Source organism: Rhinolophus sinicus, linkage group LG01 (assembly GCF_036562045.2).
Source record: "Rhinolophus sinicus isolate RSC01 linkage group LG01, ASM3656204v1, whole genome shotgun sequence".
NCBI classification, from domain to species: Eukaryota; Metazoa; Chordata; class Mammalia; order Chiroptera; family Rhinolophidae; genus Rhinolophus; species Rhinolophus sinicus.
The window spans coordinates 186,049,639-186,064,883 of NC_133751.1; the positions used below are offsets into that span (position 1 = coordinate 186,049,639).

The 15,245-nt window shown below is 40.5% G+C and overlaps 1 protein-coding gene across 14 annotated transcripts in view; it reads left to right on the forward strand.

Moving 5' to 3' along the window:
* Positions 1 to 373: 373 nt before the first annotated feature.
* The window catches only part of UNC80 (unc-80 homolog, NALCN channel complex subunit), a 186,990-nt gene continuing 172,118 nt past the window's right edge, over positions 374 to 15,245 (forward strand). For 9 of the 14 annotated variants that reach the window (XM_019726978.2, XM_019726980.2, XM_019726986.2 and 6 more), the window contains exons 1-5: positions 374 to 974; positions 1,956 to 2,004; positions 4,498 to 4,654; positions 5,929 to 6,230; positions 14,413 to 14,536. In XM_019726978.2, coding sequence (XP_019582537.2) covers positions 883 to 974; positions 1,956 to 2,004; positions 4,498 to 4,654; positions 5,929 to 6,230; positions 14,413 to 14,536 — 724 coding nt within the window. In that variant the 5' untranslated portion in view covers positions 374 to 882. The remainder of the gene's footprint in view (positions 975 to 1,955; positions 2,005 to 4,497; positions 4,655 to 5,928; positions 6,231 to 14,412; positions 14,537 to 15,245) is intronic. The other 5 variants (XM_019726990.2, XM_019726991.2, XM_074312544.1 and 2 more) reach the window with 1 other exon arrangement.

Below are 15,245 nucleotides of genomic sequence, written 5' to 3' on the forward strand. Positions count from 1 at the left end.
ACACCAATGGACTATAACAAAATTCACTTCCTAACAGCATGATTCAAATGTTCTTTCTCAAGTTGTATTTAACTGATACTCACAACTGGTTACTTTGGGGACATTCCTGCTTTTGCAAAACAAGCGAGGTTAATTTTTTGCGGTTAACCATTTTAAAATAAATTCTCACATCAGAGAACTTTCAGGCTTTCTCTGTCTTGCCAAGGTTGCTCCCTTCCTGCTTTGCACTTCTAATAATTTTCATGTGCTCCTTCTGCTAAGCCCCGAGGGTGGACTCCTGACCTCCTTGCTGGAGGTGCGAACGCTGCCAGGGTTAGTGACTGCTCTGCGGTTCCCCAAAGCTCCTCCTCCCCAGACCGTGACAATTCTTTGGATGCTGAGGTTGGGAAGCAGGACAGGGGACACTCCTGGGGTGCAGCTCCAAGGGAAGGAAGCCGAATCCTGGGGACTGAAGGGGACGCACAGGGGACCGGTGTGCAATGCGAAGAGTGGACCCTTTTGGCCATCCCACTGCTACTCAACCTGCCCCCTGCGCTGGTCTCCTGCAGGGCGAGCTCTAGGCCGCTGTCCACAGTGGGAGGTGCTGAAAGCAAGGAGAGGGCGCGGGGACGGCGAGGGGGGCAGCTCTTCAGAGCGCCCCCTTCCTTGCTCCGCGTCTCCTCCAGCCCTCCCCTCCTCCCGCAGCCATGTTCCAGGCGAGGGGAGGGGCGGGGGAAGCGGAGAGGGACGTGGGATCAAGGCGGAGAGAGCCGGCTCTGCCTCGGGGAAGGAGGGGATGAGAGTTGGGGAGAGCAACGGGAGGAGGAGGAGGAGGAGGAGGCAGGGGTGGCTAGAGCGGAGCCAGCACTGGGTCCTGCAGTAGGACTCCCCGGAGCCACCATCATGGTGAAGAGGAAAAGCTCCGAGGGCCAGGAGCAGGACAGCGGCCGCGGCATCCCCTTACCAATCCAGACCTTCCTGTGGCGGCAAACCAGGTGAGGGGCACAGAGGGCGCGCCGCGGGCCGCCCTGGGCTGGGGGCGCTCCTGGGGCCGCCCGGGTCCGTCTACCGCCGCCGCTGCCGCTGAGGCCGCGCCACAGCCTGCAGCTCCCTCTCTGGGGCTGGAAAGCAAGCCCTCTGCACCCACTTAAAAACACGCATTTAAAAATATTTCCGTGAAGTTTGACGACAAGCAGATCGACGGTTGCTGAATAAAACATGTACATTATTTAGGGAGCGGGAGGGCAGAGAGCTTAGGAAGAGGGGGCGGGAGCTAGGGAAGATATAATAATTATGACTGGTTGTGCTCCTGCGTCCAATTCCCCTTCCATCTCCTGCTGTGATTCCAACCTGGTGACCTGTTGTTTTTCTAGCTCTGTTTGGCGAATATCTGCTTTGCCCACTTGTTAACCATGTTTGCTTGGATTCAGCGAGCGTAATCTTCCTGGTTAAAACCCCTGAGAAGAATGATTTTTGATAAAGCTCCCCCCCACACCCCGAAAGGCCTGAAACCTATTTCAGTAAATAGGAAAGGAGGTTTCCATTATTATAATAATAATAATAATTATTATTATTATTATTATTATTATTATTACTTTGGAGATTTATTATATAAAAAATTAGATTCTGAAAATCATGACTCACAAGCTGTGTTCGTTTTTCAGTTTTAATGTGACTGTACATAAGTAAGGCATCCCTTCTGACCATTGACGATTTAGAATCTGATTACGTAAAAGTCTTCAAAATAAGAGTTGATACAGAAAACATAGAGATCCACATCTCTTTTTTATATATATGTAATTACACATGTAAAAGCAAATGTTGTCAGGTGTTCAACACCTGCTCATTAACTAGCTATAGGGAGGCAGGAAATTTGAATTTCATAGCACCATGTCTTATTAATTGAAAAATATATCATAAGGATGCTCTAATAATTTAATTTATGTTTATAACAGATATCTCTATTAATTTTTCAGTGCATTTTTGAGGCCTAAGCTGGGGAAGCAATATGAAGCCTCTTGTGTGGTACGTGATATTCACCATTTAATGATTTCCATATTCTGTATGATAATTTCAATCCAAAGAAAGACATTAAATCCTACTGACTGTATGTATTAATTCACTCAGCAAATATTAGTGAGCACCTACTATGTGCCAGACACAGTTCTAGATGATGGGTAGAGCAATAACTAAAACAAATATAGAGTTTGCATTCTAGTGGGAGGGGGACAGGCCACGCACAAATATGTAAAAATACACAGTAAGCCGGATAGTGATAAGCGCTATGGAGAAAAATCAAGAAAAAAGGAGATTAGGGAGCACGAGGGTGGGGGTTTCATTTTAGAAGTGGTAGATGGACAAGGCTTATTTGCTAACGTGACCCCTGGACAAAGACTTGAAGGAAGGCAGGGAGGAATAACTGAGAGGAGAGCAGAGGGAACAGCAAGTCTACATACAGGACCTTCGCCCAGAGTAGGGGGAGGGGTAGAGCAGTAGAAGCAAAGGTGGAGAGCTAGCAGAGAACCAGGTGGTGGAGGGCCTTGTGAGGCACATATAAGAAATTAAATCCTTAATTAACAAAATCGCTGCTATGCTGTGGAAGTTTATAAAATGAGTGTTTATGAACTACAACAAAGTATTATGCCATTCTGAATTTTTATGTCCCGTATTTGTTGTGTAAGTCTGAAAGTGGATGATATAAAATAATGATTAAAATAACATTATTAATACTTATGCAAAATATAGCGCCATTTTAGAAACAGAACAAAAGACATGAAATCATGAAGCAAAATTGAAAGGGGATTTTCACAGACTTCATTAAAATTTGGAGTTCACATAAAAGTCTTAAAATTGTATACATTACAACCTATAGTGGAGACCTACCTATTTAGATACTGCCATGAATATTTGCAAATAACTATATAGATGACCTTCTAATAAGGAGCTCTGAAATGTGTTACGGCCATAGACATTGATGGCAGCCAACTGGAGAGTTAAACTCTTGCTCTCTCTCTCTCAAGCAGGATTTTGTTTTTTTGCATCCCCTGCCCTTCAAAGTTCTCACAGAGACATTTTTAAAATCGAACTTTCTAGTAAGAGACTTTTAATGGAATTTGTTTTGTATCTATTTCAATTAGAGTAATTTGACACTTGACATCTCTGAGCCTTCCTTAAACCATGCTTACAATGAACTATGCTAGCTTAAAATAATCCCAACTTTTCTCTGTTCTTGGCAAAGATACATCTGACATTTTTAATGTCACACAATATGAAATAGTTAAGCCACATTCATAGGTAGATACAGAGATATAAAGATCTAAATTAAAAGTTATCTTATTTGCTAAAAATTACCTGAGGGCTGTGAAATGTAAAAATATTTGGATCTGCATTGAAAAAAGAAAAAAAAATGCATCTCTGATTTCTTTCACGCCTTCCCAAAACTTCAGCATGCTTTTCATTAGGAATTTCTTATTTTCCTTTTGAATCAAAAAGTAAATAGTTTTCTTTGGAGAATTTCTGTATTAAGCCATGTCTTTTTTCTCAAGTATCCTAATAATTCCAATAATACAGCTTGGACACTTGGAACTTTATTATGACCAGTCTAGAGCACACTTATATAATTTTCTAGACCATTTGGAGCATCAAGGACCAATTGAGTTCTGTCCATACAAGTCAAATGCTTATTAAAATTATTTGATACTTGGTAGCGACACTTTCCCCAACACTTTATACTGATATACTCCTCTCCTTAAGTAAGAAAAAAGTAAAAACAAACCAACAAACAAAAAATTGAGTATATCAAACTTATTTTGGGATGCTATACTCTCTGAAAATATCCCTGGCCAGGATAGGAGAGTTAAACCAGCAAAGCAAAAATAGCTAATTTCCTTCCTCCCTCACTCCCTCCCTGTCTCTCTCCCTCCCTCCCTTTTTCTCTCCTTTTTTTTCTTTATTCAACAGGTATATTAAATAACTTTATGGTTTTAGGCATTAGTTAAGGAATGTCCCGTGCCCTATCATTGCTAGGGACATAGAAAACATAAGGGACCCCAAAATTAGATTTCTTGGAAGAGTCGTATTTTATTATAACTTGTTGAACATTGACATAAATTCTGTTCCTCAAAACACTTTCACAAAAGACATTTCACTTCTGTATGCAGTTGTGACAGCCTCTTTGGATGACTCAGCAGCATTTTATAAAATATTGCATCAAAAAATTTCATGAATTAAATGTGTTGTAGTCTTTGTTAGGGGAATTTTATTTGGGTGGATATGATAATCATTTAATCATTCAAGCCATATACTTTGGATAATACCTGCAGTTGGGTAGATAATAGGAAATTATCACTGACCCAGTGCCTGATAACATATTCAATGAAATGCAATCTGAGTGCACTGGAAAGAATCTGGTCGAGTAATTTGCATCTTTTAGGGTATACAGTACCTTGATGTAATTTTTTGCACCAGTCAGAATCTGATTGCTTATTTTTCATGCTTTTTTTCTTTTTGTATCTATAGTCCTTTGAACGAGTGTTGGTAGAAAACAAGCTGCATGGCCTCTCTCCCGCCCTCTCTGAAGCCATCCAGAGCATCTCCAGATGGGAGCTGGTGCAAGCTGCTCTGCCTCATGTCCTCCACTGCACTGCAACCCTGCTTTCAAACAGGAACAAGCTAGGTTGTGCTCCTGAATTACATATTTATGGCATACCGTCATCCTTTGAGTTCAATGTCCATAATAACATTTATTGGTTACTTATTATTTTCCCAGACATTGTGCTCACATTATCTCATTTAATTCTCACAACCACAACACCCTCCCCTGGATAATTGGTACCAGTGTTATTTCTATTTTACCAGTGAGGGAACTGGCTCTTTTATTTATTTATTTACTTATTTACTTATTATTGTTTTGAAGGCTCTTATTTTAAATTTTTATTTTATGGGTAATATGTGAATATATTCTCCTTTAAAACATTAAAATATTACAGGAAAGCTAAAGACTCTCACCCATCCCAGACGGGTTCCCTTCAGAGTTGTCCTCTTTGCCCTCGCAGCTCCTAAAGCAATCACTTTCACTTTGTAGTAGTGTGTGTATATGCATGTGTGTACATAAAGAGTGTTTTTCTTTTTAAGATTATTTTGTAGATTGCTTTTATCACATGACAACCTATCCTAGCCATCTGTCCCATCTCTGTGTACATGCTCCTTTCTATCCAGTTCTTTCCTCTCATTTGGTTCTCTGCTCAAATTTTACCTTTATAGAGGGGGCTTTCCTGGTCATACTGTCTAAAATAGAGTAGTTGTTATCTTCAGAGCCATATTTTTAACCATTACGCTTTCTATTTGGAAATACACAGTTGACCATCGAACAACACGGCGGGTGGTGGTTAGGTCCCCTTTCGCCCCCCACCCTGAATTGAAAATCCTCATATAACTTTTAATTCTGCAGTAAGTCCTTCATATCCACAGATTCAACCAAACACAGATTGAAAGTATTTTCTATTCTTTGTTGGGAAACTGTGGTTGGGAATGCAAAAATATTGTTTTCGATCCATAGTTGGTTGAATATATGGATACGAAACCCAAAGATAGGAAGGATCAACTATATTTATTGAAATATAGTCCCACCTATAAGTGCACCCATGCAATTCAAACCCGAGTTCTTCAAGGGTCAACTGTATTTGGTATCTGACTGAGGAGATGTGATGCCTACAGTTTTTCCTCCTACAAAATCATGTCATTCTGCAGAGACTGCAGCCAGGTAGACAGCCCCAAAACAAGAATGTGCCCTTGCACTGATGGTTAGAAGAGATACAAAGAAATGCTGGTGTCTCCTAGGAAATCAAACCACAGAGTAAAGCAAGGATGTTCTTCCCAGTCCCCAAATTGACATCCATTGTTCTGGTCACAGAGTTTGCCTTAACCTGGCTACGTGGTTGTGTCATGCAGGCCACCAGGATAAACTGGGTGTTGCTGAGACAAAGCTTCTTCACACCCTGCACTGGATGCTCCTGGAGGCCCCCCACGACTGCAACAGTGAGCGATTTGGGGGCACAGACCGAGGGTCCAGCTGGGGTGGCAGCAGCAGTGCTTTCATCCACCAGATTGAAAACCAGGGTTCTCCAGGGCAGCCTTGCCAAAGCAGCTCCAACGATGAGGAAGAGAACAACCGAAGGAAGATATTCCAGAACTCCATGGCTACTGTGGAACTCTTCGTGTTTCTGTTTGCTCCTCTGGTCCACAGGATCAAGGTAAGCAGAAAGGCAGTGTTAGGCTGACAGAGGAGAGAGGTGTGGTGAGGGCGGGCTTCAGATTCTATTTCCATATTGGGTTGTCCATGTCCTCGTATGATCTGATAGCAAGCCAAGAAATGGAGAGCTTTATTTCTATATTAAACTGCTAAACGTTATTTCAGTAACACAATTCTCCATCTATTATTTCCCAACTTAAAAATCTACAGTGGTTCTCCATCTGCCAACATATTAAACATGGCATATAAGGTCAATCATGATTGGGGGTTTAAGTTTCTCCCTGAATTTGTCATTTCCAGTCCCTACTGGCACCCCATGATCCAGCTCTGGGGGTCATAGGAACTAGTCCCTGAACATGCCCTTGCTGGTTGCTCTGCCCTCCTTTCCCTCCTCGTTCCTCTTATGATTCTTCAAACCTCAACTTCAATGTCATCATTTTCATGAATCTTTTCCTCTGACCTTCCCCGTGTAGACTTAGGCACTATCTCCTGTATATTTCCATAGCATTCTGTAGGTACTTCTATTATAATATAGGGTCTAGAGCAGACATTTTTCATTTTCATGTGATTTGGATTTTTTGACAGTTTTGTTTCAACCTGAGAATTGCTTTCCACATATTTTTAAATGCATAAAATACAAAACATAAGATTACATGGAAACCAACCGGATGAAAATACAATTATACCCATGTACCCCTGGATCTGAAAGAGGCAATATCTGAATTTGCTCTGCCACCACTCTGCATCTGTGTGATCTTGGTGATATTACTTAACCTCTTGGATCCTCCATTGCATAAAATTGTGGCTGCCTCTTACACAGGGTGAATATATGTGAAGATACAGTACAACTCAAACACGTGGAAAGAAATCAAGGACTATTTGTTATTTCTGTTAATTAATAAATCACAACATTCCATCTAAGTGCTAAGATAAGAGATAAGAAGGCATTAATATACTCAACTGTTCTTTAATAGAATATTAGACTCCTAATGAATGGGTGTTTTAAGTTAGATATATACAGACGGTGCCAAAAAAATGTATACACATTTTAAGAAAGGAAAAAACTATATTAAAATTGTAATACTCAATATGTACCAATAACAAAAAGTGAAGATAAGTTACATATATACATTATTTGGCACCCCCAGTACATATATATATATATATATATTTATATATGAAGGTGGCTGTGAGTCCATTAATAATCACTAGAGGGGAATAGACTAAAGAGTCTTTTCACCTATTTTAGTTTTAGTTAAAATTCACCTTCAATGGACTCTCTCCCATTGCTGGTAGAAATAGAATTGAAATTACCTGTAAATTCCCCAAATGCTTTGCATGCACTGGCCATATTGCCCATCAAACATATTAAACATTTTAAATATTTTAAATTAAATTAAATTGTTGCTTTAAAAGTTTTGACTTTCCACTTTAAATGGATTTTTATAAAAATTACACTTAATGGAAAGCCTTACTTTAACTGAGCCTGTCACCCTGGCCTGTGGGATGGCAGGACCTAGCTCCTGCCTCACCTCCGTCCATCTCACTCACCTCTCCCTTCCTTATTCAATAACCTCCGGGCTCACCCTCAAACTAGACAAGTTCACTCTGGATTTTAGGTCCTTGCACTGGTTTTCTCCTTCAGTTTGAAACATTTACCCCCATGCTCCGCCCTGAGACTTTCACGTGGCCTGTCATTCTCACTGGTTTACTCAGACCTCCAATGTCACCACCTCAGAAGGTATTTCCCTACTTGAGTGCCACTAGCACATGATGGTCCATTTTCCCCCTTAGCACTTAGTACCTGAAACTATTTTATGTGTTTGTTTACATGTTTGTTGTCCGTCACCCCACTAGAATACGTTTTTCAGCAAAGAGATGCTGTCTGTCCAGGTCGCATTGTATCTCTAGCATCTAGAATAATGTCTGGCATATATGAGGCGCTCGATCAATATTGAAGATCCACTCACTGAGTGAACCCAAGTTATTATCAGAAGCTTATCCAGGTGCTAAAAATAGCAATTATATAATATGTAGCTACATAGTCCTTAAAATGGAAGGGACAGGAAAGAAATCTCCTTTAAAACATTGATAAATGTATATAGATGTCTATCTGTGGGGAAATACCCTCTGGATTAAAAGCATGGAAGCATAGGAATGGCTGGAATTATATCAGAAGACGTGGCTGAGAGTTCAAGTTTCAGAAACAAGCCTGCCTTTGAATCCTGTGCTTGCCACTTCCTACTATATTGAGCAACTAACTTCTTTAAGCCTCAGTTTTCTCATGTATAAATTGGACATAAGAACAATTTTATAGGGCACTTTCAGGATTAAACAAACGATAGTGGTCAACATTACACATCAAAAGGCCTTGACAAATGGCTGCTTTTACTGTTGGCATTTTATTACTATTAATATTATGCATTATTAAGAGAAAGAGGCCAGATCCTCTTTCCAGAGAGACTACACAGATAGTTGAGGAAAGCTGACTCAAGAGCACCAAGGTCTATCTATGTCCTGGGATTGGAGTATTTATGAGACAGTAATGCAGTTATTGTTAGCTTTTTCTACTAGCATTATTATTGTTTTATCATGTTATTATTTCTCTGAGGGAAATATTGTTCTAGATGCTATATAGGGAATAAAAAAATATCAATGAGTCAGTCAATTTTCATAGAAGGCTTTTTCCTTCTGAGCGCGGTTTTGCTTTTTTCAACATAATTGGGGAATGTAAAATCCTTTATCAGAATTCCTCAACTTCAGCACTGTGGCATTTTCGGCCAGATAATTCTTTGCTGTGGGGGGCTGTTCTGTGCACTGTAGGATATTAGTAGCATCTCTGGCCTCTATCCACTACATGCCAGTAGTATCTTCTCCCTCCGAGTTGTGACAACCACAAATGACTCCAGGCATTGCCAAATATCTCCAGAGGGTGGGGCCGGAGTGAGAATTGCCCCTGATTGAGAACCACTGCCCTGGACCTCTCACTTGCCTGTCCAGGCCCTGTCTTTCTTCCTATCCGTACTGTACCCACGTGCTTTCCTCCTCACACGCACCATTAATGTCCTTTGCTTCCTGTCCTTCATTTGCATTTGCCCTTCAAAACTCCAACCCCAGATCATGAGCAGAAGCCACCTTATCTGTGCCTGCCCCAGAGATCTGCATGCTCCCAGGAAGAAACCACAAAGCCATCCAGATTGGTGTTTCCACAAATTTGTGGTCTCCAACCCCTGTGTGCTTCCTTACTTGTCCGTCCTTTTTTTGACTTTACTTCCTCGAGTCCCCACTTGGTGCTTCCACAGATAGTGTTGTAGGTTGAAGCTCTTATAAGACAAGATACTGCAGGAGGCATGTGAGGCTGCCATCTGTCAAGACATGAGCCCATGCCTCCACTTCCTCACCTCCCATTTACTCCGCAACTTCATACACTTCCTTCAGCTTCTCTCTATTATGTAACAGACAGTTTTCACACATTTCTAATTTTTACAACCACCCATAGGGAGGTGTATATCTATGTTTGCATTCTGCCAAAGGGCAAACTGAGTTCCAGAGAGGTAATAATCAAGCTCATAAGTAACTAACTGAGGCAGGATTCAAAATGAATTGACTTTCCACAGAACTATCCTGTTTTTTATGCGCCTATGCTGGAACTCTTCTCACTAAGGTAGGTCATATACCACCTCTGAGCTATTGAACCTAATCTTTGTTTTGCAGTTCTCATCTCACCAAGCCTCAGCTGCATTTGAAACTACTGTCATTCCTTATTGAAAATTTCCATTCCTTTGGGGACGCCACACTCAGCTGCTTTTTCTTGCATCCCTGACTATTGCTGCTTGATCTCCTTTGAGAGCTTATCTTCTTTGCCTGCTTCTTTAACACTAGTCTTCGCCAGAGATACACCCTGGACCCTTTGCTCCTCTCACTCTATCTTCTCTTTGGAAGACCTCCTCTCCAGCCGCATTCACCATTTGTATACCGTAGGCTGAGATCACCTAATTCTATGTCTCTAAACTTGACTTCTTTGCTGACCTCTAGAGTAAATTGCCAACAACCTTTTCCAAATAGATAATCTATGGGCATTTCAGATTTCCCCTGGAATGAGCCCTTGTCCTGATGTTTTGTATTTCAGGTGATGGATCCATTCACATTATCTCAAAAACTAGGAGCAATCTTTGCTGATTCTCTCATTTCTTACCAGTACATTCCACTAATCATAAAGTCCTTCTCATTTTGTCTCCCATATTGTTCTCAAACATGCATCTTTTTCATCCCTATTGACTGAATTAACCCAAGCTTTCATCATTCCTTACTTGGGCCACTTTTTAACTGGATTTACAGTCTCATAAGATCTATCTTTAGTACCAAAGTGATCTATCTTAAATGAAATCTGACGGTATCACCAACATGCTTAATTTGTTGATTTCTCATCATACAGCGGGGGAAACTCTAGCTCCTTAGTGTGGTAACTGGGCCCTCCATGACACACCTGGCCACTTCTGCCTGTGAGCTCCACATGCTTGGGGTCTCCCCAGAAACATAACATGATTTTTTTCAGGCCTGTTCTCGTACTGATCCTGCTGCCTGGAATGCCCTCATACCCCAACATGCCTAGAAAACCCCTCCTCATCCTTTGCAACTCCGTTCAAAATCCATCTTCCCTCCTCCTCTATTTCTGTAATATTCTAGACTTATCTTTATTGTTATTTTCAGTTTGTTTCTATCATTATCTCTCTATGGATCCGTCTTTCCCATTAGATTCTGAATGGTTTGAGGGTAGGAATTATCATTGTGTTCTGGTTAGCTAACACAGTGCCATAACTAGCTCTAATATTTCACATGAAATAATAACCTAGAAATTCTATCAAATATATTATTCATTTTAGACCAAAATTAATTTTAGCAGTGAAAAAACTGAATATTTATTACACTTAAGGGATCTGCTTCAAATATGATATCAATATTTTCTTCATTTGATCATCTTTACTTATTCCTTCAATAAATACTTATTGGATGCCTGCTCTATGCTAGGCACTGTTCTGGAGAAACAGCAGGGAATAAAACAAAATCTAAGCCCTCAAGGAGATTTTATAAAATCTACATGTGTGAAGTAAACAACTTTAAAATGGAATTTAAAATAATAGTTGTTTCAGTAGATCTCTCTAAGCTACTGGTAAACACATTTAGAATTGCTTCATGCCATCATGGAAACAGGCTTTTAGTGCAAGCAAGAAAAGTGTCTGAAGTGTGGGATGTTGAATCTTCCAATGTTTACATCCTCTGGTTTTTCCCAGGACCTTTCTAGACCACCTGCCCGTTAGCTGTTTGAATGATAGTGTCTTCTCCAGCTATGAGTTTCTGGTCGTGTATGTATACATAGCATTTGGTGACCCATTAAAGGGGACTCTATAAGACGAATTTGGGTCCCAGAATTTACACATTCAGCCAACTTAAGAGACTTACAAAGGAAAATAGGAGGAGGCCATAGGTTCTGCGGGTATGCAGGTCTGAAGAGTGATTGTATTTAATGGTGTTATTGGGGAAAGTAAAATTAATTAATGATTAAGTATTGTTGCTCGAGGGGAGATGCACAGCAGAAGGACATATCAGCTTGTTTTCAAGAGATAAACAATCTAGTTGGGAGTATATCAAATAAAACAAAATGATGACAGTAACTACTGGTGAATGCTAAATGTCACCAGGATAGACCAGATGTTGAAGGCCAGGGTTTTCATATAAGGGCTCACTTCCTACTGCAGTGTCCATTGGAGTTTTATTTGTGTCAAAATTACTTATGAGAAACATGGAAAAGGACTGAGCTTAGAAACTGCAGAATCATTGAGACCAGGTCAGTTGAAATTTGGCATCTTGCATTTCTGGAGACAAATCTGATAAGCTTTACTTACGATTAATTCCCTACTTGCTGGATCTAATACATAATGCTGTGCAGCCTCCCCCGTATCCATTTCAAGGGAAGTGGGGTTGCTCTCCCCTTAACTCTAGACCTGCCTGTCAAGCTGTTTACTCAGTATTTCTAGGTCAATGGCTAACAGGCATCCCAAACCTAACATGTCTAAAACTAGGCTCCTGGTATCCCCAAACCTCCTCCTCTTTCATCTTGCCCATCTTTACCAATGGCAAGGCCAAACATCTTTGATACCTTTTTCTTTTATATTCCACTTCTGGTCAGTTAGCAAATTCTGTAAGTTCTATCTTCAAAATGTGTCCAGAATCTACCACTTCTCATTTTACCCTCTACTAACATCCTCGTCTAATCATCTTTCACCTAGATGATAATACAGATAATATAGCTTCCTACCTCGTTTCTTTTCACCCTTGCCTTTATTCTCCATAGCCTGAGGGAGCCTATCGAAGCATATTCAATCATGTCCCTCCACTACTCAAAACCCTCCAGTGGTTTCCCATCTTCCTCAGTAAATGCTGCAGTCCTTGCTATGACCTATCAGGCCCTGTATAACTTGGAACTTGATAACTTCTCTGACCGTAATTTTTTTCTACTGTTCTATCATTCTCTTGACTCCTGGCTCACAATCTCCTTGACCCGTGAGGCATACTTATGACCCTGCGTTTTTTTAATCTCTTTTCACATAATGCTTTTTCTGGAAATAGCTACATGGCAGCTTCTTCATTTCATTCAGAGCTTTACTCAAGTTACCTGCACAATAAGGCCTTCCCTGGCCATCCTGTCTAAAATAGCAACACTTTGCCTGAGACATCCCTTTACCTGGTTTTTCTCCTTTGTGCTAGGAGAGCAGAAATTTTGTATGCTTTGTTCACTATTGTATCCTAGAACCTAGAATAGTACCAAATACATGGTAGGGGGTCTATAGGTATTTGTAGAATGAATGTACTTCCACAGGGAGTCCTAGAAGTTTTCCCATAATAGGCACTGCTGTGGTACCAGGATCCCGGCCTATAGCTTACAGAGAGTTCTCTCTACCCATATGCAGATTTATTCAGGGATTTCATCAGCCTTCCCAGTTGAAGTTTCCTTTGACACTGAGCTACAATGATTCACATTTGCAGAGTCATTTTTCTTTTTCCTCAGCTCTTATCTTTCTAGATCAGTGGTTTTCAACACAATAGCTGATAGCTACGTGTGAGAGTCACCAGGGGGAACTTTAGAAAACCTCATACATACTCTAACCTAATTGGTCTGGTTAGGGGAGCAAGTGGGACCTGGGCCTCCTGTGTTTTAAAAGCTCCCCAGGAGATTATAATATGCAAGCCAGGGTTGCAAATCATTGCCCTAAGTGAATTCCTAGTTCTCAGGTATGTTCATTCATCTCCTATCATATTCTCAGCTTCCATCTCTATGCTGTTTTAAGAGACTGAATTGTTTAAAATGCAACCTCAGAATGTCATATATTTGTACTTATACAATATGAGATTGCATTTTAAACATAGCCTCTCAAAATGATGTAATAATGAAGCACAGAATGTGCTCCCTGGAAGAGACCTTAAATTGTAGATAAATTGAATCAGTTTGGGTTGTAAAGTCAGTGCAATTCAGCAAGTATTTATTGAGCAACTACTGTGCACCCAATTCCTAATGCTATGTTAAACATTTTGATGGTGATGGGGCTGTGGGGCTGTGGGAGAGGGAGGATGCCTGATATATCACTACCTCAAGGAATTAAAGATTGTTGAGAGGCAGCATTACAAAATAATACATTAGGAGAAATCTAAATATATGTGCCTGATTCCATGAAACTCAAGAACAAGAGATGGACTGGAGAATAGAAAGTCAAAATGCAAGCATCTGAGGATGCTGCCTTATGAGGAAGAAAGGACAGTTAAATCATTAAGAGGAATAATAATGGTTACCACAAGGAAAGAGAGCTGCCAAAACTTGAAATAAATAAGCCTCCATCACTGCTAACACAAAACAACAATTTGTGGGTTTCATGCTTTGCCCAAAGCTGAATTTTAATTAAATATTAATTTTGCCTGAAGCAGACCACCATGATTTCTGTAGTAATTATGACAATAACTTAGGGCTATCGGTTTACCCTGGAAGCACTCATTGGTGGGATGAAAGAAAATGTGGAAGGTCAACTTATTTTGAAAATAGTCTTGTGAATGGTGTTAATCCTTGCATTAACTGGTCCCTTCAACCAGTTCTTAGTGGCCACTCATCGGACATAGATCTTCTCTTCCCCCAGGAATCTGACCTCACGTTCCGACTGGCCAGCGGGCTTGTTATATGGCAGCCCATGTGGGAGCACAGGCAGCCCGAAGTCTCTGGCTTCACAGCACTGGTGAAGCCCATCAGGAACATCATCACAGGTTAGTGGCTCAGACACCCAGTGGGACGGTCTTCGCAGGATCCCTCATGTGCAGGGATGAGGGGATGGGAGCATTTGCCCTTAAGAAACCAAGAGGAAGAACATTTCTCTAGGGAGTAGTTATCTAAATGTCCCAGGTACAGGGCTCTTTCACATGATGAGAAACTCCAAGGGCACATGCTGTCATGCTGTGTGACTTTGAGTAAGCCATTTAAAGTTCCCGTGCCTCAGTTTCCTCACCTGTAAAGTGAGAGTTGAAATATGTTACAAGTACTTACAGGGTTCTTATGAGGAATAAATGCAGAGGATGCCAAAAAATGTATACACATTTTAAGAAAGGGAAAAACTGTATTAAAATTGTAATAATATATATCGATAACATATAAAAGAGCTTCGTCAAGGGAAGTAAACTATAAACAAGTTCTTACATAATTTTTTCCATAGTTTTTTCCTCTATAACTTAACATAACCTTGCAAGGTCCATAATATATTAAGGGATTTTGTAAACTAGGAGTGCCATATTATTCACATATATGGTAAGATGCTTAAAGTGACAAATCATGCTTACGATAGTCATTCAAAAGGAGGATGACATTTTTCATATAGTAAAAGTAGACTAACCCCTCACCTTGCATGTACACAATGCATTAACTATTGAAATAAACTACAAAATCAAGAGTAACATTCTGTCATATGATTCAAATATCAAG